Raw genomic sequence first — 27,828 nt, forward strand, 5'->3', positions numbered from 1 at the left:
TTGTGGCACCTTAGAGACTAACAAATTTATCTGAGCATAAGCTTTCATGGGCTAAAGCCCACTTCATCAGATGCATGCAGTGAAAAATACAGTAGGAAGCTTAATTATACACACACACACACACACACACACACACACACACACACAAAAATGGGGGTTGCCATACCAACTATTAACGAGACCAATCAATTAAAGTGGGCTATTATCAGCAGGAGAAAAAAAAACCAACTTTTTTAGTGATAATCAGGATAGTCCATTTCAAAACAGTTGACAAGAAGGTATGAGTAACAGTAGGGGGGAAATTAGCACGGGGAAATAGTTTTTAGTTAGTGTAATGACTCATCCATTCCCAGTCTTTATTCAAACCTAATTTAATGGTGACCAGTTTGCAGATTAATTCCAGTTCTGCCGTTTCTTGTTGGAATCTGTTTTTGAAGTTTTTTTGTTGGATGATTGTGACTTTTAGGTCTATAATTGAGTGTCCAGGGAGGTTGAAGTGTTCTCCGACTGGTTTTTGAATGTTATTATTCTTGATGTCTGATCTGTGTCCATTTTTTTTTTTGCATACAGACTGTCCGGTTTGGCCAATGTACATGGCAGTGGGGCATTGCTGGCACATGATGGCATACATAACATTGGTAGATGTGCAGGTAAACGAGCCTCCAATAGTGCAGCTGATGTGATTAGGTCCTATAATGGTGTCCCCTGAATAGATATGTGGATAGAGTTGGCAACGGGCTTTGTTGCAAGGATAGGTTCCTGGGTTAGTGGTTCTGTTGTGTGGTGTGTGGTTGCTGGTGAGTATTTGCTTCAAGTTAGGGGGCTGTCTGTAAGCAAGGACTGGCCTGTCTCCCAAGATCTGTGAGCGTGAGGGATTGTCCTTCAGGATAGGTTGTAGATCTTTGGTGATGCGCTGGAGAGGTTTTAGTTGGGGGTTGAAGGTGATGGTTAGTAGTGTTCTGTAACTTTCTTTGTTGGACCTGTCCTGTAGTAGGTGACTTCTGGGTACTCTTCTGGCTCTATCAATCTGTTTCTTCACTTCAGCAGGTGGGTATTGTAGTTGCAAGAATGCTTGATAGAGATCTTGTAGGGTTTTTCTCTGTCTGAGGGGTTCAAGCAAGTGCGGTTGTATCTTAGAGCTTGGCTGTAGACAACGGATCATGTGGTAGGGTCCGGATGAAAGCTGGAGGCATGTAGGTAAATATAGCAGTCAGTAAGTTTCCAGTATAGGGTGGTGTTATGTGACCATCGCTTATTAGCACTGTTGTGCCCAGGAAGTGGATCTCTTGTGTGGTCTGGGTCCAGGCTGAGGTTGATGGTGGGATAGAAATTGTTGAAATCATGGTGGAATTCCTCAAGGGCTTCTTTTCCATGGGTCCAGATGATGAAGATGTCATCAATGTAGCGCAAGTAGAATAGAGAATTAGGGAATGAGAGCTGCAGAAGCACTGTTCTAAGGCAGCCATAAAAATGTTGGCATACTATGGGGCCATGTGGGTTCCCATTGCAGTGCCGCTGACTTGAAGGTATACATTGTCCCCAAATGTGAAATAGTTGTGGGTGAGGATAAAGTCAAAGTTCAGCCCCCTGGTTTGCCATGACATTATCGGGGATACTGTTCCTGATGGCTTGTAGTCCATCTTTGTGTGGAATGTTGGTGTAGAGGGCTTCTACATCCATAGTGGCCAGGATGGGGTTTTCTGGAAGATCACCGATGGATTGTAGTTTCTTCAGGAAGTCAGTGGTGTCTCGAAGATAGCTGGGAGTGCTATTAGTGTAGGGCCTGGGGAGAGAGTCTACATAGCCACACAATCCTGCTGTCAGGGTGCCAATGCCTGAGATGACAGGGCATCCAGAATTTCCAGGTTTATGGATCTTGGGTAGCAGATAGAATACCCCTGGTCAGGGTTCTAGGTGTGCAGATTTGTTCTTGTGCTTTTTCAGGGAGTTTCTTGAGCAAACGCTGTAGTTTCTTTTGGTAACCCACACTGGGATCAGAGGGTAATGGCCTGTAAAATGTGGTGTTAGAGAGCTGCCTAGCATCCTCTCCTTCGTGTTCTGACCTAGACAGCACCTCCTTTGTCAGCCTTTTTGTATGTAGTGACAGCTCATCCCCAGAGAAGCAAAGAAACATAACATCTCACTATATTACAGCATAGGCCTCTTCTGAAACAAGCATGTATATGTCAGCTAGCTCCTATGAGCAGGGGAGATGGAAGGATTAGTAGGGAATAGTGCAGGTTAAATTTAGAGGACTCACTGAGGCTGCTGCTCTAGACATTGAAGAGTCAGAATAATTCACAGCCAGGAGATCATTTAAGAGGAGAGAACTTAATGAAATCAGGGTAGATAATATAAATGAAAGATGAAGGGTGGACAGAAGCATCATTAGAACAATTTAGTTAAGAAACAATCATAGCAGAAGTATCTATTTTAAGATGGTTTATTTTTATAAAAAGGCTCTGACAATAAGATTTGAGAGGAAATGATAGTTTTTAATGGGATGGGTGAACTTTAGGAAGTTTGAAAGATTTGCATGTATAAAGAACCTTTCATCTGAGGCTCTCCAGGTACGATAACAATATTAATAGGGTGCTTTTGCTCTGAACAGATATTGGAACTCTGCAGGGAGATGCTGACTGATTCCTGCTTACCAGTATGGTAGGTCTGGCTCTTTCACTCCACTCTGGGAGGGGAAAGTGACCTTTAGGTCAGAGGGATTTAGGGTTCTATAGCTGGAATACTAGGAACAGCCAAGCCAGGGGAGAAGGCTTGGACTGCATTTATTAGCTATACATTACTCATAAAGCCAACCCCCAGCACGGGGGTGAGTTTGCCCTTACACAGTATATGTACACTTTATTTAAAACTGAGTAGGTACAGCACCTGCTTGCATACTCAATCCTGTTTTCTTCATTCAGGCAAAACTCACAGTGAGTCCAACTGAATTGTGTGTGTGTAATTTGTAGGATCTGGTCCTAACAAATTAATCCTCAGACCACCACTCAGCAGGTGGGTAAGTATTATCATATCTAGTTTATAGATAGGTAAACTGAGGCACAGAGAAATTACGTGACTTACCCAAGATCACACAGCCAATGGCAGACCTGGGACTAGAATCCAACAGTTCTAGAATGCTACAAAGTTTCCGTAATAATTAAGTGATGGGGCCTATCCTCATCAACACTAAAACACCTTTACACTACAATATAAAAAGAGCCTTGAAGTAGCATAAATCATTTATTCCCATTTTAAAGAGTAGTGTAAAACCACCTTAGTGTAAACCGGAATCAAGTTTATAGTCTGCATACTAATGTAACATTTACATATTGCTCAATAGCATGCTATTTTCAATGCACTCACTATACGTCATGCCTTGTCATATTACTTCAATGGCAACTTTTCATAGGGTTTTTCAAATGAGAAACATTAAAAATCATCATTTAACATGACAAATTGTTTGTACTATTATCTTAAACACTGGAAAAAGGGAGTAATGTCTAATATTCTGCCCTTAAAGCAGCCTACTGGGGTTTGATCTCTTGTTTCATCTGGGATGCAAGACTACCCGCTGTTCTGAGCCCCCCCCAGATCAACCACTGAATGCAGCAGCCATGCATGGATATGAAGAGGTGAACTGAGACAGGCATGGCAACCATTCCTCTGGATTACTTTGCATTTGTGAGTTGAGGTCAGACCTATATACAATGATGAGCTGCCAAAATCTTAACGGGTTCCCTCCACACCCCATGAGGGGGTTGTTGCCCAGCCCTGCCCCCCAAGACTCCTGCCCCACCCAACCCCCCTGCATTCCTTGCCATGCCCCCACAGGACCCCTGCCCCATCCACCCTCCCTCCCCTGTCCCCTGACTGCCCCCAGAACTGGGCAGGAGGGTCTCGTAGGCCACCGTAGTGGGTGCCCACCCTGCCCCGCCCCTAAGAGCCAGAGGCACCTGCCAGGGGGTGAGGTGGGGAGTCCCGCAGGTGCTTACCTGGGGCAGCTCCCAGGAAGCATCCTGCAGGTCCCTCTGGCTCCTAGGGGCAGGGGAACATAGCTGGGGGGGGAGCAGGGGGAGCGGCCGCGCCCCCCACTGATCACATCAAAAGTGGCACCTTAGGCGCCAACTCCCTGGAGCACCCACAAGGAAAATTTGGTGGGTGCAGAGCACCCACCAGCAGCTCCCCATCCCACGTCCGGCCCAGCTCACCTCACCTCCGCGCCGCCTCCTCCCCTGAACGAGCCACCCCGCTCTTCTTCTCCGCCCCCCCCCCGCCCCTGGCTTCCCGCGAATCAGCTGTTCGGTGGGAAGCCGGGAAGGGCTGAGAAGCAAGTGGCAGCTTCCCGCTCAGGCTGAGGGTGGCGGAGGTGAGCTGGGGCGGGGGAGCGGTTCCCCTGCGCACCCCCCACCCCGAGTTACCTGCTGTGGCACGGGCGGCCCTCCTCACGCCCCCCCGCCCCAGCTCACCTCCACCTCCCTGGGCCTGAGTGGGAAGCCGCGGCCTGCTTCTCAGCCTGCCCCAGCTTCCCACGTGAACAGCTGATTTGTGGGAAGCCTGGGGGGGGGCAGAGGAGCAGGGCGGGACAGCGCATTCAGGGGCGGAGGTGGAGTGGAGGTGAGCTGGGGCCGGGGTTGGGGCAGGGAGAAGCAGAACAACCGGTTCTAAAAGGGCTTCTAAATTAACAACCAGTTCTAGCAAATCGGTGTGAACCAGCTCCAGCTCATCACTGCTTATATATATTCAGGTGCAGGAGTTTCATTGTATTTAATTATTAATAAAACTACTGAAACAGGAGCTGGTATCCCAATCACCTTTCAGAGCACAAATGACCTTGCTATAAATGTGCTGACATCACTCCAATCACTCAGTGCATCTTCCCATTCCCCTTGTGTTTGTGTCCTATGCAATTTCATGTTTTTTCTACATAGTTAAAACCACTTGGGCCAAATTCTGCACCTGGATCCACTGCACCTGGATGCACAATGAAGTCAATGGGCTTGATTCTGCAGCTGCTGCATGCAAGCAGTTCTCACTAATTTCAGGGGGAGTTGTTTGCTTTCAGCTGCTTCAAATGGGAGTATCCAAGGGCAGACTATGGCTCCTTGTTCAGTGAAACAGAGAGAGAGAGACAGTATCTTCTGGAGTACATTCCAACAAAGCACTGGATAGCACAGACCAAAACAGAATTTCCACTGGATTTTAGTTAACAGTGGTAAAGGCTAATATACAAACTGTAGATGAAACTATAATCTTGTGCCTCTCATCGCAGAAATGTAACCATTTGCAAAAAAAAAAAAAAAAAACCAACTGAGTTATCTTGTTTTCCTGATCCATTAAAACAAATTAATATTGACTGCACCATCCACTGTGCAGAATATTAAAATTAAAAACTCTAATGAGGAAGACAATCCATAAGCATTCATTTACAGACTTTTCACGGAACAGATTACACTTTAAAACATATGAAAAAAGTACAGCATTAGCCATACTACCAGCATAGTTAGGGTGCCAAGAACCTCTTCTCGCTTCTATAAACTACTGTAGAGTCTGAACAAGAGTCTGAGTTGCTCTGAAAACCTGATTGCTGAAGCCAAAGTAAAAATGAATCTCTTGCACAATAGAATTCTGGATCAAAAACTGATACATAGTGTGTCAATTTTCACTATTAGGATATCACTAGTATGATTTGCTGAGCGGGTCTTTGCAAAATAGATATATAGTGTGACAAAGGTCCTCCTCTGCCTCGGTAGGTCCTGTGCTTATTGGCAGATTTGCTTGCCTCGGAGATTCACAGCAGCCCTCAGTTTGGCCACTGATGCTAGTGGCTCAAACCTGCCATTCACTCAGCTAACCTCATCACTGGCCAGCATGGGGGAAACGGGAGAACAATCCCTGCTGTCTCTGTATCCCACCTCATGGGTCAGGGACAGGGCAGATCCCTTTCCAATTTAGACCTTCCTTCTGGTGTCTCTCTCTCTGGTGTTGACATTCCAGGTCAACTCCTCCTGTGTCTGATCAGGAGTGGGGGCAATGTGGGGAACCCGGGCTCACCCTCTACACCTGGTTCCAGCCCAGGGCCCTGTGGATAGCAGCTGTCCACAATGTTCCCTGTATCAGCTGCATGACAGCTACAACTCCCTGGGCTACTTCCCAATTGCCTTCTCCCCAGCACCTTCTTTATCCTCACTGCAGGATCTTCCTCCTGAAGCCTGATCATGCTTGAACTCTTCACTCCTCCAGCAGTACACCTTCTCACTCCCTGCTCCTGGTGCACCCCCCTACTAACTGATGGGAGGTCCTTTTTAAGCCAGGTGTCCTGATTAGCCGGCCTGCCATAATTTAATCTAGAAAGTTCTTAATTGGCTCCAGGTGTCTTGATTAGCTTGCCTTTCTTAATTGGTTCTGGCAGGTTCCTGATTGCTCTAGAGCAGCCCCTGCTTTGGTCAGTCAAGAACAGAAAACTGTTCATTCAGTGGCCAGTATATTTGCCTTCTACCAGACTCCTGTACCCCACTGGTCTGGGTCTGTCACATATGTAGACCAATATTTTTAAATTTGAGTACCTATAGAAAGAATCCTAAATATCCATACTGAGCACGTACAACTCACATTGTCTCATACTTGCTCTGCATGAATGCTAGCAAGTGCACAGCTCACAGATGCATCAACCTCCTAAGTGTAGCACTGAGCTATTGTGACTACCTAAATCCTTCCATTCTCCGGGGTAAATGGACAACCAACAGTAAACCTGAGTCTCTAGAAGACTTAAGTGGAGGATCAGACCCTTTGGGCCTCACCTCGAGATTTCAGCAGCATTTGAAGGAGAGAATGGGCACAGACCACTTACAACTGCCGATAAATTCAAATATGGGGGATGAGGGAAGTTCAGGACACTAGCAGACCATCTTGAAGGATTCCCATGGAGTGAGTGATGTTAGTCTCTTTGCGGTCATCTCCAAAGCCACCTCCTACATCAAATGGTGGATCAAGCATCACAGCCTGCCCCATAAACCACATCTGCATCTTGCAGTGGAAGTTAGGCCATGAGCACTAACCCCAAACCCTGAGCTATGTAGAGCTCCTGGCTGGAATGAGTGGCCTCCTTCACTAATCCTCCTTCTTCATGCCCAAAAAAGCCTCTAGCAAGCATCCCAAACCAGTCACCGTTTCTTGCTGCCATCCCAAACCCCACTAGCCAAACGTTGGGGCTTAAGCAGTAGCAAGAAACTGTGACTGTTGTACTGAATCATATGAGGAAGAAAGGTGTGCGTGTCAGGGGATGGGAGAGACCAGGAGAGTGGCAGCAACAAACGGGAGGGAGGCAGAGAACAGCTCAGTGTTGTGTTATTTATTTCAGAGGGAGAAAAGCAGCTGGGAGAAGGTTGGGCCAGCACAGGATTCCCAGAGGATTGGGAGGGGAGCAGACTTCATGTCCTGCTTCTTGAGCTGGTGTTTGGGAAGGAAGAAGATACAACTGGGCTAGCAACTGTTCTTTCACTGAGCAGGAGTGCTTCTGGATCTACTCCTCTGCCTATAGTTTGCTTAAAATAAAAGCCTCATAGAAATGAGAGGAAAACCTTTTCTGACATTTGTATGATCTGATGAAGGCACAGCCACCACATGCAAACCCTCTCCCCTACTCCAGCTATCGGAATCAGTACAGCTCTCAAAACACTGTTCTTTAAGAAGTGAAAGGAAAAGATGAGGAATAGGTGCAGTAACACCCATTAATACAGTGAACACTTCAAATCATATAGCAATTTTTAATGAATATCCACACTTGATTCTGCAGGTGGACTGAAATGCTTTTACAATAGTGGAAAGACACTGGAGTCCGGGGAGTCAGGAGATGTGGATTCTATTCTGAATTCTGCTACTGACCTACAAGAGGTCACACTGAAAGGTGAACTGTCAGACTGGAAGGAGGTTACTAGTGGAGTTCCTCAGGGATTGGTTTTGGGACCAATATTTTTATTACTGACCTTGGCACAAAAAATGGGAATGTACTTATAAAGTTTGCAGATGACACAAAGCTGGGAGGTATTGCCAATACAGAGAAGGACCGGGATATCATACAGGAAGATCTGGATGACCTCGTAAACTGGAGTAATAATAATAGGATGAAATTTAATAGTGAAAAGTGAAAAGTCTTGCATTTAGGGATTAATAACAAGAATTTTTGTTATAAACTGGGGACGCATCATTTGGAAGTAACAGAGCAGGAGAAGGACCTCGGAGTATTGGTTGATCATAGGATGACTATGAGCCACCAATGTGATGTGGCTGTGAAAAAAGCTAATGCCGTCTTGGGATGCATCAGGCGAAGTATTTCCAGTAGAGATAAGGAGGTGTTAATACCGTTATACAAGGCACTGGTGAGACCTCATCTGGAATATTGTGTGCAGTTCTGGTCTCTCATGTTTAAGAAAGAGGAATTCAAACTGGAACAGGTACAGAGAAAGGCTACTAGGATACTCTGAGGAATGGAAAACCTGTCTTATGAAAGGAGACTCAAAGAGCTTGGCTTGTTTAGCCTAACCAAAAGAAGGCTGAGAGGAGAGATGATTGCTCTCTATAAATATATCAGAGGGATAAATACCAGGGAGGGAGAGGAATTATTTAAGCTCAGTACCAATATGGACACAAGAACAAATGGATATAAACTGGCCATCAGGAAGTTTAGACTTGAAATTAGATGAAGGTTTCTAACCATCTGAGGGGTGAAGTTCTGGAACAGCCTTCCAAGGGAAGCACTGGGGGGCAAAAGACATATCTGGCTTCAAGACTAAGCTTGATAAATTTATGGAAGGGATGATATGATGGGATAGCCTAATTTTGGCAATTAATTGATCTTCTACTATTAGCAGTAGATATGGCCAATGGCCTGTGATAGGATGTTAGATGGAGTGGGATCTGAGTTACTACAGAGAATTCTTTCCTGGGTGTCTGGAGGATGAGTCTTGCCCACATGCTCAGGGTTTAGCTGATCACCCTATTTGGGGTCAGAAAGGAATTTTCCTCCAGGGCAGATTGGCAGAGGCCCTGGGGTTTTTTCGCCTTCCTCTGCAGCGTGGGGCATGGGTGACTTGCTGGAGGATTCTCTGCACCTTAAAGTCTTTAAATCATGATGTGAGGACTTCAATAGGTCAGACATAGGTTAGGGGTTTGTCACAGGAGTAGGTGGGTGAGATTCTGTGGCCTGTGTTATGCAGGAGGTCAGACTAGACTATCATAATGGTCCCTTCTGACCTTAAAGTGTATGATTCTACTTTGTGACCTTGGGCAAGTCACTTCACCTGGCTGTACCTCTGTTCCCCCTCCCACCCTTTGTCTGTCTTGTCTATTTAGGCAGTAAGTTCTTTGGGTCAAGGACTGCCTCATACTATATGTATGTCCAGCACCTAGCACAATGGGGACCTGATCTCAATTGGAGCCCTTAGGTGCTTCTATAATACAAGGATAAATAAATAAATAAATAAATAAATCTGCTTAAGATCCTATATCACCAAGGGCCAAATCCTGGCCTCAGGTAATTCTGCAACTGGTTTCAGTGGGATTAGAATTTTCTCCAATAAAATATATGAGAGAAGTTTAAAAATTACAAGTAAATGCTTTAAAAAGCAAAATATTTGAAAATTATTTCCTCTTCTATTTAACTTCCAAGGTCAGAATTCAGGGATCTTCCCTGGCAATAACTGATGACACTTCTAACATCTAAACCCTGGTAAAGAATGCAGCTCCCTGTTTCTCTCTAGGCCCCTGTGATACCAACTGTCACAAGAGAAGAAACACAGAAATCTGAACTCAGCTCCCAGAAGGTAAATAAATATAATCATAGGCTTGTGGATCAAGTTTGGATCCATATCCAAACAGCATCTAAACTTTCCCAAAATTCACAGTGGTCAGCTGTAGGGTCTTGGTTAGGAGCCCATCTCTACTTTTAAAATGTATTTATTGTTTGCTTGATTTTTAAAGGTACTAAAACACTCCAAGCTCCCATTGTCTTCACTGTTAAGGCTACATTTCGTTTTGGATTAATTATTTACTATATTAAACAGTATTCTCTTTGGGCTGAACAAAAGCCCACTGAAGTCAGTAGAAAGATAGACTCTCAATGACTTCAATGGGCTTTGCATCAGATCTTAATTTCTCTTTAAAAGCCTATCAGTTAGCCTTTAAACCTATCCCCTTGCCAATGTTTAGAGCCTGCAATTCAATCTCTGCTACGTACAGCAAGAGTATTCTTTTTAATTGCCTAAAGTGCTACCACAAAAGTGAGAGTGCACATAGCATGGGATCTAAACCGCATTGCCTGAGCAGGATGTCACCGAGCACACATGGAGGCACAAAGGCAGCCATTTCCATGTACAGGAACAAATATAAAAACATGTAATTGACTTGCACAACATAAGCACAGAGAGAAGTGTCAAAATAAGTTGAATACATGAGAGAGAAAAATTTGATTTGCAAATAACTCATTTTTAAGTGTATACAATATAATAGAAACAAAGGGATTGATTAAAATTTTTCACAGAAAGCAGGAAAAAACTTTTTGCCAGAACAATTTCTTGTGACTCCCCCCCTCCCAAGTTTTAGGAAAATTTTGATTTTTCATAAAATTACTGAATACTCAGTAAGCCCCCACCCCCCCAATTTTTTGGTTTTCAGCCAAAAACTGATATATTTTGATTAAGAAATGCCACTGCGGTACCTACTGGAAATTGTAGTTTGAGTGCCTTATGCTCCCATTCTCCTCCATAGGCTGGGTTCCCCAGTCAAACTATATCTCCCATAATGCACCCACCCAAAGAAAGGGAGACATAGTCCAACAAGAGAACCTGGCCTATAGAGAGGAAGGGAAGCATGAAGCACCTGGACTACAAAACTCATGAGGCATCACAGTGATATTTCAAAATGGAAATATTTCAGTTTTGGGTCCAAATATTTTATTTTGATTTTTCACAAGAAACTCAACATTTTCCATAGAAAATTTAGACAATAACTTTTTTTCCATTTTCATCAAAATTTTCTGTAGGAGAGAAAAAGATTGCTAACCAGCTCTATCCTCAACTCCCACTGAAGCCCATGGGAAGTGAGGGCATTATGCATCTTGTATAACCCATTTTTAAGAAAGATGAATTTCAATTGGAACATGTGCAGAGAAGAGCTACTAGGATGGATCAGGAGAATGGAGAGCCTATCTTATGAGTAGGGCCCTACCAAATTCACGGATCATGTTGGTCAATTTCATGGTCATTGGATTTTAAAAATTGTAAATTAAACAATTTCAGATATTTAAATCTGAAATTTCACGGTGTTGTAACTCTACGGGTTCTGACCCAAAATTGGATTGTGGGGTTTGCAAGGTTATTGTAGGGGAGGTCGTGGTGTTACCATCTTTACTTCTGCACTGATGCTGGCGGCAGCACTGCCTTCAGAATTTGTGGCCAGAAAGAGGCGGCTGCTGGCCAGGAGCCCAGCTCTGAAGGCAGTGCTGCCACCACCACCAGCAGCACAGAATTAAGGATGGCCTGGTATGGTATTGCCACCCTTACTTCTGCACTTCTGCCTTCCAAGCTGGGCCCTCAGCCAGCAGCCACCACTCTCCAGCTACCAAGCTCGGAAGGCAACAGTGTAGAAATAAGGGTTGAGTGGTATGGTATTGCCACCCTTACTTCTCCACTGCTGCTGGCAGGGTCCTGCCATCAGAGCTGGGCACCTGGCCAACAGCTGCCACTCTCTGAGCCACCCAGCTCTGAAGGCAGCATAGAAGTAAGGGAGGCAACACCGCAATCCCTGTACAATAAATTTGCGATGCCTGCACAATTCCCTTTTGGGTCGGGAAACCTAGTTGGAGAAAGTCTGGTCTCCCTGTGCAATCTGTATAGTATAGGGTAAAAGTACACAAAAGACCAGATTTCATGGTTCGTGATACCTTTTTCATGGCGGTGAATTTGGTAGGGCCTACTTACGAGAAGAAACTGAAAGAGCTTGGCTTGTTTAGCCTAGCAAAATCAAGGCTGAGGGGAGATATGATTGCTCTTTATAAATAATCAGGAGGGTGAAGAGTTAATTAAATTAAAGGACAATGTTGGTACAATAACAAATGGGCATGAAGTGGCTGCAAACAAATTCAGGCTAGAAATTAGACGAAAGTTTCTAACCATCAGAGGAGTGAAGTTCTGGAACAGTCTCCCACTAGGAGTTGGGAGAACAAACAACTTATATAGTTTTAAAAGAGAGCGGGACAAATTTATATGAGGGGATTGTACATAAGAACATAAGAATGGCCATACTGGGTCAGACCAAAGGCCCATGCAGCCCAGGATCCTGTCTACAGACATTGGCCAATGCCAGGTTCTCCAGAGGGAGTGAACCTAACAGGTAATGATCAAGTGATCTCTCTCCTGCCATCCAGCTCCACCCTCTGACAAACAGAGGCTAAGGACACCATTCCTTACCCATCCTGGCTAATAGCCATTAATGGACTTAACCTCCATGAATTTATTCAGTTCTCTTTTAAACCCTGTTATAGTCCTAGCTTTCACAACCTCCTCAGGCAAGGAGTTCCACAGATTGATTGTGTGCTGAGTGAGGAAGAACTTCCTTTTATTTGTTTTAAACCTGCTACCCATTAATTTCATTTGGTGGCCCCTAGTTCTTATATTATGGGAACAAGTAAACAACTTTTCCTTATTCACTTTCTCCACACCACTCATGATTGTATATACCTCTATCATATCCCCCCTTAGTCTCCTCTTTTCCAAGCTGAAAAGTCCTAGCCTTTTTAATCTCTCCTCATATGGGACTCGTTCCAAACCCCTAATCATTTTAGTTGCCCTTTTCTGAATGTTTTCTAATGCCAGTATATCTTTTTTGAAATGAGGAGATCACATCTGTACTCATTATTCAAGATGTGAGCGTACCATGGATTTATATAAGGGCAATAAGGGCAATAATAATCTCCATCTTTTTCTCTATCCCTTTTTTAATGATTCCTAACATCCCGTTTGCTTTTTGGACTGCCGCTGCACACTGCATGGACATCTTCAGAGAACTATCCACGATGACTCCAAGATCTTTCTCCCGATTAGTTGTAGCTAAATTAGCCCCCATCATATTGTATGTATAGTTGGGGTTATTTTTTCCAATGTGCATTACTTTACATTTATCCACATTCAATTTCATTTGCCATTTTGTTGCCCAATCACTTAGTTTTGTGAGATCTTTTTGAAGTTCTCCAGAGTCTATTTTGGTCTTAACTATCTTGAGCAGTTTAGTATCATCTGCAAACTTTTCCACCTCACTGTTTACCCCTTTCTTCAGATCATTTATGAATAAGTTGAATAGGATTGGTCCTAGGCAGTGGTGAGCTGGAGCCGGTTCGCACCGATTCACGCGAACCGGTTGTTAAATTTTGAAGCTGGTTTAGAACCGGTTGTTAAAGAGGTGGGCAAACTCCGGCCCACGGGCCACATCCAGCCTGTGGGACAGTACTGTCCGGCCCGACTGAGCTCTCGGCTGGGGAGGCTTCCCTGAGAATGTCTTTTTAATTTTTACTCACCTGCCGGTGCTCCGGGTCTTCAGTGGCACTTCAGAGGCGGGTCCTTCACTTGCTCTGGGTCTTTGGCGGCACTGCCGCCGAAGATCCAGAGCAACTGAAGGTCCTGCAGCCGAAGTGCCACCGAAGACCCGGAGCGACTGAAGGAACCGGTTCTTCAGCTTTTGGCAGCTCATCACTGGTCCTAGGACTGACCCTTGGGGAACACAACTAGTTACCCCTTTCCACTCTGAAAATTTACCATTTATTCCTACTTTTTGTTACCTGTCTTTTAATCAGTTCTCAATCCATGAAAGGATCTTCCCTCTTATCCCATGACAATTTAATTTACATAAGAGCTTTCGGTTAGGGACCTTGTCAAAGGCTTTCTGGAAATCTAAGTACACTATGCCAATGGATCCCCCGTGTCCACGTGTTTGTAGATTAGTAAGACATGATCTCCCTTTACAGAAACCATGTTTACTTTTGCGCAACAATTTATGTTCTTCTATGTGTCTGACAATTTTATTCTTTACTAATGTTTCAGCTAATTTGCCCGGTACTGACGTTAGACTTACTGGTCTGTAATTGCCAGGATCACCTCTAGAGCCCTTCTTAAATATTGGTGTTACATTAGCTGTCTTCCAGTCATTGGGTCTGATAGCTGATTTAAAGGACAGGTTACAAACCATAGTTAATAGTTCCACAATTTCACATTTGAGTTCTTTCAGAACTCTTGGGTGAATGCCATCTGGTCCCGGTGACTTGTTACTGTTAAGTTTCTCAATTAATTCCAAAACCTCCTCTAGTGACACTTCAATCTGTGGCAATTCCTCAGATTTGTCACCTACAAAAGATGGCTCAGGTTTGGGAATCTCCCTAACATCCTCAGCCGTGAAGACTGAAGCAAAGAATTCATTTAGTTTCTCTGTGATGACTTTATCATCTTTAAGTGCTCCTTTTGTATCTCGATTGTCCAAGGACCCAACTGGTTGTTTAGCAGGCTTCCTGCTTCTGATGTACTTAAAAAACATTTTATTACCTTTTGAGTTTTTGGCTAGTTGTTCTTCAAACTCCTTTTTGTCTTTTCTTATTACATTTTTACATTTAATTTGGCAGTGTTTATGCTCCTTTCTATTTACCTCACTAGGATTTGACTTCCACTTTTTAAAAGATGCCTTTTTATCTCTCACTGCTTCTTTTACATGGTTGTTAAGCCACGGTGGCTCTTTTTTAATTCTTTTACTGTGTTTTTTAATTTGGGGTATACATTTAAGTTGAGCCTCTATTATGCTGTCTTTGAAAAGTGTCCATGCAACTTGCAGGGATTTCACTCTAGTCACTGTGCCTTTTAATTTCTGTTTAACTAACCTCCACATTTTTGCATAGTTTTGTATGATCAGGTTACTTATGAGGATGTGCGGTAGGCCTGGGCATGATGAGGGGCATTTTCTGTGTAACCCTTCTGCCCACCAGAGTTGGCAGCAACAAGGGCCGGGTTCAGTATCTAGGGGTTCCATTCCAATAACACAATGCAAAACCGGTTCAAGCCCCCACTCAGTGATGTGAGACAAATATATACCACCCGCGCTGGGCGCCTCTAAGAGGCAATACTTCCCCTCTCGCAAGCACAGAGTCTGAGTGTAGCAAAAGCCTTTTAATAACAGAGAGAAACAATGTGGCATTATGTTGGGGAAATACCACCAACAGGATTCATAACACAACCCATGAGCAAAAAACCCACCCCAAGCAAATTGGGCCATATCCTTTCCTTTTGGTTCTTGAGTTCAGCAACCCAAAAGTCACCCAAAGTCACCCAAAGACCCAAAAGTCTCTGTCCCTGGTCAATGCAGTGCCAAAAGTCAAAAGTTTATCTGCAGAGTTTTACATCCCAACCTGGGTGAAGATGGGGGCTTAAGGGGCACCTTACATGGTCTGAAGCCAATTGCCCCACCTCCACTTCACCAGCTGCTCTGCTCTGCCAGCCATCCCATGAGCCGCTCCAGCCACCCCACAAACTGCTCCGCAATATATCTTCAGCCCCCCCCACTACTTAACACAGCACTCAGTGATTTCAACGCTTAGTAATTTTAGCTCTTTTGTGATTTCAGCTTGTAGTAGGGGAGCCTCAGTGTTGGTGCACCATTAGCCCAAAGTGAATTCAGCTCAGCAGCCTGTAACTAGACTCCTAATAGAATCAAAATTAGCTCCAATATTCCAGAGAGGAGAGGCAGTGCAATCAGTGTGCAAGACCCTCACCAGGAGGCCCATACCACCACATATTAATACCCATCCCCAACCTTTCTCAATTCACTGAGTTTGGAACCCATGTCCCTTGCCTAGCGAGTGCTACTGAGTTGATGGTGAGTCCCTCCATCATAACAAAGGGCCAAGTACAGTCCCACTGTCCTTGATTCACATAATCAGGATAATGACAATTTATTCTTCCTGCCCCAATAACAGAGAAACTGGGGATCCCACAGCAGCCAAAGTGACCATTTGGGCAGCTATGGGCTCATGCTAGGCGGGGTGGGTGTGCCTATGCAAATGAGATGAGGCCCTGAAGTTCTTTTCCACAACTTGCCACAACTCACCACCAGATGTCAGGGTGGAGCTCATCCTGACTCTGCTCACATTAGCAACCAGCCAGGTGCTCAAACCACTGCCAATTATTGGGATGGAATATTGATTATTTTGCTTATGCCAAGAGTAGTACCTGTAAGGCCTCTGTACCAGCCTTAGCATCACTAAGGCAAAGCTGGGTCAGGGTGGGAGGGGCAGCAATCATGAGGTGTGGGACTGACTGCATCCTCCCTGATATGCTAGGGTAAGAGTCAGTGAAAAACAGGAAGTCAATCTATATTTGACTTCTGGTGTGTGTGAAGGGACCCATGAGACTGCAGACTCTGCAAAAACACATCTGTATAACTAAGGGTTTAAAAAGTGCTTGCTTAATGGTTTTTGTTTGATTGATGTGTTGTTGATGTAATTGTAGCAGTTACTAACTTAAAAGGGGTAGACAGGTCTGAGGAATTTGGATTTGATCTTCTGGACATCTCCTGGAATCCCCAGCAACAGGCAAATATCTGGGCACTGGAACTTTGTTGTATGACCACTTGAGACCACTCCAGACTGTTTGTAACAATTGTTTGGGAGTGCTCTATAGCCTACTGTGTTTGTATGTGCTTGAGACTAAATAAAGCAGAGACTTTGAGTAAAGGCATTCTGGTGAGAGTGCTGGAAACTAATAAAGTGAAGGCTTTAAGTAAAAGCATTTTGTGTGATTTATGCCAGCCATACAGCAGACAGAGATGCTGCATCTTCCTTGGTTTATTTCCTGATACCACCTCACAGAAAGTAGAGTTACAAAGAAATGTGGATGTAAGTAACACTGGGTTACAGGCACCCTAAGGGTCCCTTCTAGTTCATGTCCAATATTCTTAAAATCTCATGCTTCAGGGCTTCAGCTGGTTACCTGCAAAGGTCAGGAAGGGATCCCCTTCTCCCACCTCAATATATTGTTTTTTGGGGTTTTCTTGCTCCTTCCTCTGAAACATCAGAGATGGCCACAGCTAGAGACTGGACATTGGGCGGGGTGGGGGACAATGCTCTGAGGTGGCACTGAGCATTCTCTCTCTCAGGTGCTTGCCTGGCTCACATGCTCAGGGTCTAACTGATCATCATATGTGGGGTCAGAAGGGAATTTCCCCTCAGGTCAGATTGGAAGTGACCTTGGGCTGTTTTTTCCCCCCATCTTTCTCTACAACGTGGGGTGCGGGTCATTTGCCAGAATCATCTGGGTATCTTTCACTTAATCAGTTCCCTGGCATTGTGGAGGCAGCGGGCCTGAGGCTTTGCTGCACCTCAATCTCTCCTACTGCCTGTGACACATAACAGTTAATCTCTTGTGGGCTGTAATACTTTGGTCTAACTTTGGTTGTTGGGTTTAGTAGAGAGTGCTGGGTAGTGGTGGTGGCCTGTGATATACAGGAGGTCAGACTATGATCTGGTGGTCTCTTCTGCCTTGAACTCTGTGACTGGGCACAAAAGTAAGGAAAACAATATTGTCATGGCCTTCTCCCCCAAACCTAGCCGAGTTGCAGCTGGTTGTGGTTTGAGAAAAGCTGGGGGACTTGAAAGTGAAACTGAGCGTTCTTTTAGGGAGCAGAGCCACTGGCCGTCTCCAATCGGAGAGTCAGATGCACTGCTGTACAATAAATCTGCCTGCACTAAAGCTTTTTTGGATTTTTGACAGTGCGGTTTTCTCTCATTTATTTGGAAAGCCCTTGTGCTACAACATACTTTAATTATCCACACTTTGAGAATATCCTTTAAAGCAACTGCCTAAAGTAATTAAAGGGATACTTTCAGAAAGGCCTCCAATAAATGCATTTGGTTGGGACATTTCAGTACATTGATTGTGGAACATTTATGCTTATGTTCCAAAAACAAAGGGATTTGTACTAAACATTAACTATGTACTAGGCTACAATACTCCCAATCTCTTTGGCAGATGCATCATGTTGCCTCAGATCTCTGATTAGTACAGTTGCATGACCTTCAGACTGTAAATCTTCTGCTTTTTCCCATGCTCAACAGTGGGACAGAAAACTCTGTTATCTCTGCTATCTGCAAGAAGTGTGTCTTGTGCCTTTGTCACTACTAAACATGTGGCAACAAAAGTAACGCATTCAAACAAGACAACTGCACATTCAGCTACTATGCTAAAGACTGTGAAATTTGAATTGCGTCAAAGTTCCCCCCATTTTAGGGATGTGCTAACTTAATGTACTGTTTATGGGAAGATGCAGCATTAGACCTCAAACAAATGGTCTCTCACTCAGTATTGCTGTCTAGGCCAAAAAATGTGCCAGAAATTCTAATGAAGTAAAGCTTGCTTGCTTTCCTGGAAAACTCATTATAGGTTGGTTATTTCACTGCAGTGCCCTCCAAGCCCCAACACAGAGAAAGTATGCTTCCCTAGTGGCACACAAAACCTCCAAGAACAGCCATTTCATATTTATTGTGGTCAGTTACGGTTTATCACTGGATGTCATAAAAAACAAATTGCCAGTCTGCTGCAGAAATGCAAAACTGGCTGTAGTGTGACAATGCCTGTGCAGCTATTAATGCTTTTTATTTTCTGAGTACTAGTAGGACATGAGTCTAGTTCTGTCTTGCACTCATGCAGTAATTTGGAAGCAAACTCGCTTAGGTTCACAACAATTACATATCTATCTTTCAACATTATATTGTAAATTTGTGATCCATAAAAAGTGCAAAGACACAAACTTCTTGAGAAAACTGAATTAATCTTTTTTTTTTAGTTGTGAATAAGTATCAACTGCAGATGGTTATAGTAATGAGTGATGTTATGTGTGTATGTGTGTGTGTGTGTGTGTGTTTGTGTGTGTGAGTAATATGAATGCACAAGTAATATGAATGCACTCAGATTACTGTACAGAATTAGCCACAGTTATACATAATATATTGGGATAGAAATAGAGGAAATGGGAACCAAATGGTTAAAGATAACAAAATGGTAATAAAGAAGCTGATTGATTGTTTATTGTATTGTTCCTGCTGATAGAAAAAAGACAAACTTGACTGAGAAGAAGGTTAAGATAGTGGATTGGAACTCAGGAGTCCTAGGTGTAATTCCTGGCTCTGCCACGGTCTTCCCTCAGTGATCTTGAATAAGTCACTTAAACGCTCTGTGCCTCAGTTCCCTATGTGTACGACGACTTGTTCTCTCCCATCCTATGATTTGTCTATTTAGACTGCAAACTCTTCAGGGCAGGGTCTGTCTTTTGCCATGTGGCTGTATAGCGTCTAGCACAATGGGGCCCTGATCTCAGCTGGGGTTTCCATTCCTTCCCCATACCCTTCTTTCCTGTATACTTCTACAAATACATCTACAAAAAGAAAAGGAGTACTTGTGGCACCTTAGAGACTAACACATTTATTTGAGCATAAGCTTTCGTGAGCTACAGCTCACTTCATTGGATGCATTTGGTGGAAATTACAGAGGGGAGATTTATATACACACACAGAGAACATGAAGCAATGGATTTTATCATACACACTGTAAGGAGAGTGATCACTTAAGATGAGCCATCACCAGCAGCGGGGGGGGGGGGAAGGAGGAAAACCTTTCATGGTGACAAGCAAGGTAGGCTATTTCCAGCAGTTAACAAGAACAATTGAGGAACAGTGGGGGGTGAGGTGGGGAGGGAGAAATAACATGGGGAAAGTTTTACTTTGTGTAATGACTCATCCATTCCCAGTCTCTATTCAAGCCTAAATTAATTGTATCCAGTTTGCAAATTAATTCCAATTCAGCAGTCTCTCGTTGGAGTCCGTTTTTGAAGTTTTTTTGTTGAAGGATAGCCACCCTCACGTCTGTAATCGAGCGACCAGAGAGATTGAAGTGTTCTCCAACTGGTTTTTGAATGTTATAATTCTTGACGTCTGATTTGTATCCATTTATTCTTTTACATAGAGACTGTCCAGTTTGACCAATGTACATGTCAGAGGGGCATTGCTGGCACATGATGGCATATATCACATTGGTGGATGCGCAGGTGAACGAGCCTCTGATAGTGTGGCTGATGTGATTAGGCCCTATGATGGTGTCCGCTGAATAGATATGTGGACACAGTTGGCAACGGGCTTTGTTGCAAAGATAGGTTCCTGGGTTAGTGGTTCTGTTGTGTGGTGTGTGGTTGCTGGTGAGTATTTGCTTCAGGTTGGGGGGCTGTCTGTAAGCAAGGACTGGCCTGTCTCCCAAGATCTGTGAGAGTGATGGGTCGTCCTTCAGGATAGGTTGTAGATCCTTGATGATGCGTTGGAGAGGTTTTAGTTGGGGGCTGAAGGTGATGGCTAATGGCGTTCTGTTATTTTCTTTGTTGGGCCTGTACTGTAGTAGGTGACTTCTGGGTACTCTTCTGGCTCTGTCAATCTGTTTCTTCACTTCAGCAGTTGGGTATTGTAGTTGTAGGAATGCATGATAGAGATCTTGTAGGTGTTTGTCTCTGTCTGAGGGGTTCGAGCAAATGCGGTTGTATCGTAGAGCTTGGCTGTAGAGAATGGATCATGTGGTATGATCTGGATGAAAGCTAGAGGCATGTAGGTAGGAATAGCGGTCAGTAGGTTTCCGATATAGGGTGGTGTTTATGTGACCATCGCTTATTAGCACAGTAGTGTCCAGGAAGTGGATCTCTTGTGTGGACTGGTCCAGGCTGAGGTTGATGGTGGGATGGAAATTGTTGAAATCATGGTGGAATTCCTCAAGGGCTTCTTTTCCATGAGTCCAGATGATGAAGATGTCATCAATGTAGCGCAAGTAGAGTAGGGGCATTAGGAGACGAGAGCTGAGGAAGCGTTGTTCTAAGTCAGCCATAAAAATGTTGGCATACTGTGGGGCTATGCGGGTACCCATCGCAGTGCCGCTGATTTGAAGGTATGCGTTGTCCCCAAATGTGAAATAGTTATGGGTGAGGACAAAGTCACAAAGTTCAGCCACCAGGTTAGCCGTGACATTATCGGGGATACTGTTCCTGACGGCCTGTAGTCCATCTTTGTGTGGAATGTTGGTGTAGAGGGCTTCTACATCCATAGTGGCTAGGATGGTGTTTTTAGGAAGATCACCAATGGATTGTAGTTTCCTCAGGAAGTCAGTGGTGTCTCGAAAATAGCTGGTAACATAGGGCCTGAGGAGGGAGTCTACATAGCCAGACAATCCTGCTGTCAGGGTGCCAATGCCTGAGATGACGGGGCGTCCAGGATTTCCAGGTTTATGGATCTTGGGTAGCAGATAGAATACCCCAGGTAGGAGTTCTAGGGGTGTCTCTGTGCGGATTTGTTCTTGTGCTTTTTCAGGGAGTTTCTTAAGCAAATGCTGTAGTTTCTTTTGGTAACTCTCAGTGGGATCAGAGGGTAATGGCTTGTAGAAAGTGGTGTTGGAGAGCTGCCTAATAGCTTCTTGTTCATACTCCAACCTATTCATGATGACGACAGCATCTCCTTTGTCAGCCTTTTTGATTATGATGTCAGTTGTTTCTGACAAACAAAGCCCGTTGCCAACTCTGTCCACATATCTATTCAGGGGACACCATCATAGGGCCTAATCACATCAGCCACACTATCAGAGGCTCGTTCACCTGCGCATCCACCAATGTGATATATGCCATCATGTGCCCACAATGCCCCTCTGCCAGGTACATTGGTCAAACTGGACAGTTTTTATGTAAAAGAATAAATGGACACAAATCAGACGTCAAGAATTATAACATTCAAAAACCAGTTGGAGAACACTTCAATTTCTCCGGTCACTCGATTACAGACCTGAGGGTGGCTATCCTTCAACAAATAAACTTCAAAAACAGACTCCAATGAGAGACTGCTGAATTGGAATTAATTTGCAAACTGGATACAATTAATTTAGGCTTGAATAGAGATTGGGAATGGATGAGTCATTACACAAAGTAAAACTTTCCCCATGTAATTTCTCCCCCCCACCTCACCCCCCCACTGTTCCTCAATTGTTCTTTTTTCAGAGTAGCAGCCGTGTTAGTCTGTATTCGCAAAAAGAAAAGGAGTACTTGTGGCACCTTAGAGACTAACAAATTTATTAGAGCATAAGCTTTCGTGAGCTACAGCTCACTTCTGAGCTGTAGCTCACGAAAGCTTATAAGCTTATGCTCTAATAAATTTGTTAGTCTCTAAGGTGCCACAAGTACTCCTTTTCAATTGTTCTTGTTAACTGCTGGAAATAGCCTACCTTGCTTGTCACCATGAAAGGTTTTCCTCCTTCCCCCCCCCCCCCCCCCGCTGCTGGTGATGGCTCATCTTAAGTGATCACTCTCCTTACAGTGTGTATGATAAAATCCATTGTTTCATATTTTCTGTGTGTGTATATAAATCTCCCCTCTGTATTTTCCACCAAATGCATCCGATGAAGTGAGCTGTAGCTCATGAAAGCTTATGCTCAAATAAATTTGTTAGTCTCTAAGGTGCCACAAGTACTCCTTTTCTTTTTGCGAATACAGATTAACACGGCTGCTACTCTGAAATACATTTACAATACCCAGACCTTTAAAACTCAGTAGTACTAAATCCCTCTATTAGTGTTTCTTATGACCACAGTGATAAATTGTGCTTTATTCCCTGTATGAACTCCATTTCAGGCTATCTTCTTTGCCAATGATTATGGTCATCATCAGCTGTATCTGTCTGGAGATTTCCACTATCTATAGAAGTGATCTGGAAATATGGTTCAGTGTTTTTTGCTAAAGTGTACAGTGTTTTTTTACCATGAATTTTGTCCTTCCATGCTCCTACTTCAACTCCCAGACCACTGCAAGCAAACTAGTGTAACCTCTACCAGAAGTGGAGCCCCACTTTCTAATATGTTTAATGCCTTAGCTGTGTTTTAGGTACAGTGGTTAGAGATTACATAGCTAGAATGCCATGTGTCACCTTATCATTAATTGCCTGATGTTAGAGAGAAAGGTTCAGTTCCTATCACAATTGCTCAAGCAAATTAAGGATTTTGTACAAAACACGCCCAGACATCCAATGTATAGCTATATATTCAAAACATAGCAAAATAGTAATGTATTCCCATTTACTTATTTTAACTCTTTAAATGCTTAAATAATTGATCTTTTTCTAAACTCCATTAACAGAAAAATTAACATTTTTCCTAATTTTTATTATTCACAACACTCCCATATTTTCATGTGCATGTTTCTTGAGCTTAAATAAGCAAATGTTAAAAAATTTCATCTAAGTTATTTACTTAAAGTTAGCTGCTAGCACAGAAATAAATTCCCTGGCTGTTATGTGTTCCCTGGCTGTTATGTTAAATCTCATGGCAGTCCTACTGGCAATAGAGAAACACATTTAACTTTGAGGTCAGACTAGATGATTATAATGGCCCCTTCTAGCCTTAAAATCTATTAAGTATATTTTACTCCAGACAAGAACAAAAAATTCAGTACTTTTTTATTTCAAGGACTAGAGTCAAAATTCATTCTGCATTGGAACCCAAGTTTGGACACCTTCACATTCATATATAAGGCATTATTAATTTTATTTAGCATTTGGTAACGTTTTGTTTTTGTTCCTGGCAATTTGACAGGCTGCACTTTGCAGAAGTGTAAGAAGAAGGCAAGATCTTAAAAACTGGAAACCAGTGGCTCACAGTGGCTTCTTTGATTATCAAATGAATGAGATTGTCAAACACTGTAGCTTCATTTAAGCTTTTAATCAACCACAAAGCCTCCATATACTCCTCAAGAATGAGCAGTATCCCTTAAATGTAGATATGTGTATATCTCTACACATACACACAACATGTATCTCTACTTTAAATTCATACCTCAGTGGTTAAGCAAGTTTGGTTACCAAAATCATCATGTACTATTATGTACTGCTCCTCATGATTTATCTCCCTTTTTCCCTGGATACTTGTAGGCAGGATAATGACTTGTCCTATATGAGCGGATAGGGGAATGCATCCGGTGAAATCCTGGAGCTGCTGAAGTCAATGGCAAAACTCCCATTGACCTCAGCCAGGCCAGGATTGCACTCACCACCTGTTATTTACTTTCACGTTATGGATCACATGGGAAAGCTACTGCTAGCTCAGTTCCACTGCCTTCTCCCACCAAGAAACTGGAGGCATCTCCTTCATGATGGGCTGAACCTCTCCAAGTCCAGGTCTTGGGAAATTAATTCTCTTGTTTCCCAGCTCTACCATTTAAAGAAAACAAAGTTTCAGCTTCACAGCTTAGTAGCTGCAGCACAAGGAAGCAGTTTCAAATAATAGCCTTTGGGTTACACTACAGTATATTTCCTCTCAGAAATTAGAAGCATTAAAATCTTAATAGTAACATCCATTGTCACCACACAGATTCATAGATACATAGATACTAAGGTCAGAAGGGACATCACAGTCAGGCTGCTGTAAACTGCCCTCAGCTGTATTTTTTATAAATATAAAAGATTATAAAACTGAAATATCAACAGTACCCCTTCAATTCTTTGACGCAGCCACCTGTTGGTCAACTTACCACTTGGCACTACAGAATATGACCTGCAGCCTCACATTGCAAGAGAGCTCTGATCAACCCACCTGTAACACTATGAATATCCACAGAACACCTGCAGGTGGCAGAATAAATTCCTGCTGGTGCCAGATATTTAGGTCAAATTCAGGGATGAGTCTAAGATGGCTAACTTACACACCTCTCCCAGCCCCCTCCATATGTAAATTATACCACCTGAGTCTAAGAGTCCCTTAGACTGCCTTATGCCCAGTCATCCTTAGATTGATACCCACTTACACCTCCATGCATATCATCTCTGAATTTGGCCAAACAGTATAAGGGAGATTATTGGAAAAAATTCAGAGGTGACATGTACATTGATGTATGTTAGACTCTTCTACACTCATGTATTCCCTACTCCACACCACTGAGTTCCATGGAAGTTGTGCTATTGACTTCAGTGGGAGCAGGTACAAGCCCTTAGACTCCGTTACGCCAATGTAGACTCCCTTATAGCTACACTACTCGACCCATGTGTAAGGGAGTCTAAAGTTTGTGTGACTTACATGCTCTGGAGACTCAAAAATAGGATAGCCATAATATTTTAGATTCCCTGGGCCAGATTTAGATCAAAGTTGCATAGATGTAAATCAAGAGTAATTCCATTGATGTCAATGTAGTTGCATCCGTGTAAAACTAGCAAAAGGGCAGTCTGGAGGCAGTGAGTCCTCATAAAGTCCTCCAGTCAACTCATGAAGTCAATATGAGGTGTTTTTTTTAAATGAGGACTGATTAAATAATTTAAAATTAGGCCCACTTGGGTGTTTTTCACAACATGTTGATGTAAATCCTAACTAATGGTATAACTCATACTATATGATGCCAAGTGGACTTTAATGGTTACTTATATCAGCCTGAAAATAGTTTGAATCAGTCAATATCCACAGTATTCATGACCTAGTAGGCACCATTGTTCACGACTCCATAAACCATTTTGGATCATCCTAATGTATAAATGCGGGGGTGGCCAAACTGTGGCTCACAAGCCACATGGGTTTTTTTTTACAGTTAAAATGCAGCTTGCGGAGTCGTCCCCCCTTCTCCCCCCTCATTCTCCACCTACCAGACTTTGTGGGGGTGCTTGGGACCTCTGCCTTGCAGGGGACTGGTGGGGTAGAGGCTTTTGCCCAGCGGGGATGGGGATCTTGGGGCTTCAGCCCTGTGGGGTGTGCCTTCTGGACTCGGGACTTCAGCAGGAGCGGGGCAGAAGCCCCAAGCCCCAGCAGGCGTGCCCTGGCTCTCAAACGTCTGAAGATTGTCATATGTGGCTCAGAGGGTCAGTATGTTTGGCCACTCCTGTATAAATGTACCATGCTTGAAACTTCCTGAAGGACATACAGACCATGGGCACAGTGTAAAACAGCTCACTTCTTTCCACATTCCCTAAATTGCACTGTAGTAGCATGAAAAAGTACTTACGCTCTATGAAGTAAGAGCTGGCATCAATCTTCCAGATAATCTGACCACGGTGAGAGCCATTGATGCCACGGTTCTTGTAGTCCAGAAAGTTTTCAGACAAGACCTCATCTACACACAGAAAAAATTACCTCATTAGCTGACCGTCAGCACAGCACAGAAAGTGAAGAGAGAGGCCAAAGTATATCATACACTCCATTGAGTGTGCTATATCTGATAGCTTGCCAGCACATGTAGATAAATCAGCTGTGTTTCCGTTATTTATATTTTAAGCAAATACACCTATCCTTAAAACACTAGCTTTGTTTGGACATAATTTAAAATATACAATCATATAAAACTCTTAAAAATTACAACAGCTGACTCAACCTGGATCAAACCATACCCAAATTAAAAAATAAAATAAAATTCAACCAGCTGAATGACAGAGAATGGGAACAAAAACACCTAGCACTCATCCCTCCTCCCAAAACATGGAGAACAGATCTGTATAGGCATTTGCACCCATCACCATTATATCCAATAGGTGTGTAGGTGGTTCTTACAGCAAGCAGGGAAGGTTACATTTGAGTTAATTCAGAACAAGGAATTACAAAAACTGATGTCTCTCCACAGGTAGCACCTAGGTCCCTCCCATTTAAAGCAAAGGATTGATAGCTAAGTGCTGTCCACTGCTTGTAATTATGGCTTATTGAAAGACATGGCATGTCCTAGACTTTCAAAGTCATTTTAGAATAATGGTGTGTCTCTCAGTAATCTATTGCAGGTTACCTAAAATGCTGAGAGACTGAGGGCCATGTAGGCAACTTGATAGGACTCAATGGGCTGCATTTGGAACTTTCCAAGACTCTCAGGGCCAGAACCCCTAACTCTGCATATCAATTTACACTGATTTTAAAATTAAAAAATAAGATACAGCCACAATATCTTGCATGTATTTATATTTCTATTAATTGATGAATAGAAATTGTTTGTTAGCTGAGTTCACTCTCAGTGAAAACCAGAAATGGTATTTACATACCATTAGAGGGCAATAACAATCTTAGGCTCTGGCCTGTGTCAATTGTTTGTGTCCAGGATTGCAGAGGCCAAAGTAAGGACAATGGATGGGCTGTGCAGCTTCCCCATGCCTTGGCCTGATTATTCAAACTTTTTGTTAATGAAATGAATTACACATTAGTGAACTGTCTAAATATTTTTCCTAGTGGGAAGAAGAGTTCTCCATCAACAGGGACCAATGAATACCTTCCTGTAGTTTACTTTTCCAGCAATGAATAAGTAGCTTTAATTTTAATCTGAGTAAATTCTAACATGTATATTTTAATCAAGTGGCTCTTACAGCTGAAGGTATTTATGCGGATACTTAAATTTTAGTTTCACAAAGGCTAAGTTGATTAATGGTGATGGTAAAAGCTGTGGGAAGATGAGCACCAATAAGGTCCCGGGTTCAAATTCAGCACATTAACTGAGTGACCTCAGGCAAACAATTTGCTTTGCTATTGCCTGGGTCAACTCAGCTGTGAAACAGAGTAAAGAGGAAGACACCACAGAAAACCAGATATTGTGTCTGAGTTGAACTGAACTAAATACATACTGTAAATTATCAGGTAAAGAGTATACGTTTGACAAGACAAGCTTATGGCATTAGTCAGCTTGACAGATCAGTAGAAGTGTGCAGTTTGGCAGCATGTGACCTCCAGAAGAAGAAAGGGGAGCGTTCATGTACCAGCAATGCAGATACAGGTAAGCAACAGTTTT

General features: G+C 43.3%; 1 protein-coding gene across 3 annotated transcripts in view; it reads right to left on the reverse strand.

The window, feature by feature from the left end:
* The window catches only part of HECW1 (HECT, C2 and WW domain containing E3 ubiquitin protein ligase 1), a 354,103-nt gene that overhangs the window by 209,714 nt on the left and 116,561 nt on the right, over positions 1-27,828 (reverse strand). For all 3 annotated transcript variants that reach the window (XM_038392643.2, XM_038392644.2, XM_043508692.1), the window contains one exon: positions 26,074-26,181. In XM_038392643.2, the coding sequence (XP_038248571.1) occupies positions 26,074-26,181 (108 nt within the window). The remainder of the gene's footprint in view (positions 1-26,073; positions 26,182-27,828) is intronic.

This window comes from Dermochelys coriacea, chromosome 2 (assembly GCF_009764565.3).
Source record: "Dermochelys coriacea isolate rDerCor1 chromosome 2, rDerCor1.pri.v4, whole genome shotgun sequence".
Classification (NCBI taxonomy): Eukaryota; Metazoa; Chordata; order Testudines; family Dermochelyidae; genus Dermochelys; species Dermochelys coriacea.